Here is a 4,142-nt window from a genome sequence, read left to right as displayed (position 1 = left end):
CAAATATATTTTATGGTACTAAATGTTGAGCTGTTAAAAAATAACATTTATAAAATGTGTGTAAATAAAAGGAGAATATTAAGATGACTAAATGGATATTCACATAAAGATAAGATTCAAATGAGAAATTTTGCTTAAAGATAAGATTTGAACGAGAAAATTTGCTTAAAGATAAGATAGATGAATATTGTAATCACAAATCACTCTCTTTCTCTACCTCCTTGCACTCTTTATGTAGTATGATATAAAATCAATTACTTGCAAAGTGCTGTCAAATTAATTACAACTTGTTTTCCTTTATATATATATATATATATATATATATATATATATATATATATATATATATATATATTGCATTTTAACTAGGATTGATACCTTGAGATCCACCAATGCAAGGAGAGTCCATCCACTTCTGAAAATGTGACCTGAGGATTTTCCTTACATGGTCTTTCAAAGATGTAGCACAGTCAACTTGGAGCAATGAGCAAAGCTTTGACACAGCCCCTACCTTCAACATTTCTTGAAGAACCATAGATGTCCCGGAAAACTTACATATCATTGAAAGAATCGAAACTGCTTGATCATCTGCTGCTGGTGAAACCCTCAAGATCCTCTTAGAGACCACTGCAATGCTTCCTCTATGACTTAAAAACTGAGCTCTCCCATCAGGACAAGAACATAAATGAAATAGAATCCCTAAAATCAGCTCTGTGGTCCGCTTTTCAGGAAAACCCAGTTCAAGCTCAATGAGCTCATAAACTGTGTTTGTTTCAACCATCATGATTCGATTTCTACCCCATGGACAAGCCTCTAACAACACGTGCAAAGTGGCGTTAATTCCTTGTTGAGTAATCCCACTTCTTAAAACTCTTACAATCCTATTAAAGAATTCAGGTTTCAGTCTTTCTAGTACACTCGAGCTTGTAACTTCACAGATTTTCTTCAACACTAACATCGTATGAGATTTCACAGTGAGATGATTTTCCATTTCACAACATAAAACCCATGTCAATGATTCAATAATATGATCATTTTCGACAAGAATTTGCTTTGTTTCAGCTGAAGGGATCAGAATAAAGTTAAGCACACCAATAGCTTCTTCAAGACCATCAATTTGGCCTTTTCTGAAACATGTTACAATAAACAACATCATCTCTTTTGGCAAACCTGCTTCTATCATATACTTCCTATTCCTTTCATTTTCAGCTGCAAGTAACGCCAATTGCCTAATAGTTTTAAGCTGAAACTCAGGCTGCCAAAGGTGTTTGATGTGTTTGAGGACTTGAAACTTGTCGAGAGGTGGTTTAGGAGTGGGAATTCGATCAATACCTTTTGAAGCATTTTGGATGCACCAAGCTTGGATTAGGCGGCGTAATGTGTGATTAGGGGTTAAGTCTGAGTCTTTTGGCAATGGTTGGTTGGTGACTGGACAGGTTGCGTTCTTGCTTGTGAATAGCCAGTGTTCAATGCTTTCCCGGTCGTATGTGATGCCTGTTATGGCGGTCACAGGGTCTTTCATGATTTGTAGGGATATGGGGCAGATGAAATATTGAGGAACTTCAATGTCATCCATGAAATAATACAAAAACAGGTTGTAATTATTAATATGGGTTATCTTAATATATAAACTTAGTTATATATTTTGTAGGGAGTAAGAGAATTGAGAGGGATTTTAAAGAAACTTTTCATTCACAGGTGTTACCGAAAAGATTTTGGGGACAATTAAAGAAGATGATGCTGATATAAAGATAGTGTTGATGGTGCAATTTTTGCAGATCAAAAGAAAGCCGGTATCGAGATCGTGGTGCAAGACTGTAAATGGTGCAAACTGGATGGGATCTATGATGCAGAAGTGATTCAGTTACGCACTGCCATTAAAGCGTAGCAAGAGAATTTAGAAAAGGTATCAGCTGTGGGTTCAATGCTAGAAAATGCAAAGGATATATATAGCAGGACACCTTTGTGAATGGATAGAGGATAGCCCTGATCACTGTATTACACAATATTATTCAAAATGAGATATGATATATTATTTTTACAATGATCTTAATTTCTTTCTCTCACCAAAAAAGAGACTTACCTTGGAAAGATTTTGTATTGGTTGTACTGGTAGAAAAACAAGGCGGCTACTCTGTAGCAAAGCTGAGAGAGAGAGAGAGTCTCTCAACAAAAAAAGAGACTTACCTTGGAAAGATTTTGTATTGGTTGTACTGGTAGGAAAACAAGGCGGCTACTCTGTAGCAAAGCTGAGAGAGAGAGAGAGAGGGAGGGAAACAGAGAGAGATTTATGACTGAAGACATTGTTGATCCTTTTTATGCTACACGTCGTGCAAGTCTACTGAGACAATTCCAAGTTTCTAACGTCCAATAATCCATTCTAAAGATGCATTCAGTGGTCAAAGATGGAAGTTGTGGACTACGGCCAGATTAAAACTACACGTATACATGCATGGAATATATAATAATAATAATAATAATAATAATAATAATAATAGAGAAATACTAGGGACATAAAAAAAATTTCACAATTATTGCCACAAGTCGTGAATTGTAAATGGTGATTTTTTTATATATAAGATAAAATTTCTTGTCTAACTTAATCTAAGTGTATATGTATGTAAAACTCTCTTTTGGAGGCTTGAACTCCAGTTTTTGCCCCTATACACCACAAGCACTTATACTTGTGGAGTAACCACCGCGCTAAGGGTGTGCGGTGGTTAAATAATGATGTTTAAATAGTGAGTCTAGACATCCATCACTCATAACTCACCACATTGTAAATTATGGCAAAAATTATGAAATTTTTTGTGTCAGCAGCGTTGCTTGTAATAATAATAATAATAATATAGGATGCAAATTCCATTTAAATGTGTTTGACTGTTTGGTTCATTAAATAAAAATATAGAAACTAGAACTAAATTTGTTGTCTTGACAAATTTTCAGCCCAAAAAAAGTGAATAACTTGTCAAAGCATGGCATTAATTAACGGTGATTTTCTTCTTGTCAAATACGGTTGGGGAAAATGCAAATGTGTTTTCTTTTATGAAAACTTTAGTATTATACTATATAGCACGATAATACTAACATTAATTTATAGGGTGAAAGGAAATAAAAATTCAAAGTCCATTATTCTTGCAGAGTAGCTTCTAGCCTTCTCTACAATCATTATCATCATTCCAAACAGTCGTAGGGTCTATTTATTGTTAGAGGGAAAATAAATATGTTTAATGTATGAGTACGGAAACATATTAAGCCACATGATTACATCTGCATCTTTTTATGTATTGGATTTGGCATAATTTTATTTTGAGAGATGCTATGTTGATAATATTTTTACAATAAATTATAGGTGGTTAGTTATTATTGGTTCAAATTTGAACCTAACATTAAGATTACTTTTAAGCCTCAACAATAACAACCCGTGACAATGTGTCACTTAAAATTTATTATAAAATATTGTGAAAATATTATGTACATATCATTTTTATTTAATTTCTAAATGTCTCTATGTCCTCCATCTCATTTTATTTGTCTATTTTAGAGAATCCCATCTTTTTATGTGAAGATCACCTTATTTAATTTAAAATCGTACAAAGCAAAAGGATAAAAGAAATATTAACTTTGTCAATAGTCATTAAAATTATGTTAATTGACCTTTTCAAAATACACACTATTTTCACTTGAAATAGTGTAGAAGAAAGTTTTATTTTCATCCAAAATAGTTGTATAATTTAGAAAATCCCATCATTTTAACAAAGTTTTGACACCACTTCAATAAGAAATTAAAAAAAAAAAAAAGTCAACATTAAATTTTTTTTCAAAAAAACTTTCCTAAAATAATTTACTAACAAATGCTTTTAAGACATCTGTTAAAATTTCTCTACTTTTAATATGACCTAAGTAAAGGTTTGTTTGATTGGGGTAAAACAGAAAGAATAGAAAATAGGGGAGAAAAATGACTTTATAGGTGTTTGGTTGTAAAGAAAAGGAGAATGAAAAATTGGTAAGACTCAAGTATTTTCTCCGTTCGCCCATCATATATAATTCTCTCTCCCTAATTTGGGGAAAAAATACAAGGGAGAAAAATACTTGAATCAATAACTGAATTTCCCCTCCTTCTCCCACATGGACTTGATATT

The 4,142-nt window shown here is 32.8% G+C and overlaps 1 protein-coding gene across 1 annotated transcript; it reads right to left on the bottom strand.

Moving 5' to 3' along the window:
* Positions 1–338: 338 nt before the first annotated feature.
* LOC142611389 (E3 ubiquitin-protein ligase PUB24-like) lies at positions 339–2,213 on the bottom strand. The gene has a single exon (XM_075783504.1). It carries the CDS (start codon positions 1,574–1,576, stop codon positions 362–364), a length of 1,215 nt encoding a protein of 404 aa, XP_075639619.1. The 5' UTR covers positions 1,577–2,213; the 3' UTR covers positions 339–361.
* Between the last annotated feature and the right edge of the window lie 1,929 nt (positions 2,214–4,142).

Source organism: Castanea sativa, chromosome 9 (genome assembly GCF_040712315.1).
Source record: "Castanea sativa cultivar Marrone di Chiusa Pesio chromosome 9, ASM4071231v1".
NCBI lineage: Eukaryota > Viridiplantae > Streptophyta > Magnoliopsida > Fagales > Fagaceae > Castanea > Castanea sativa.
This window is presented reverse-complemented; position numbering and strand designations above follow the sequence as displayed.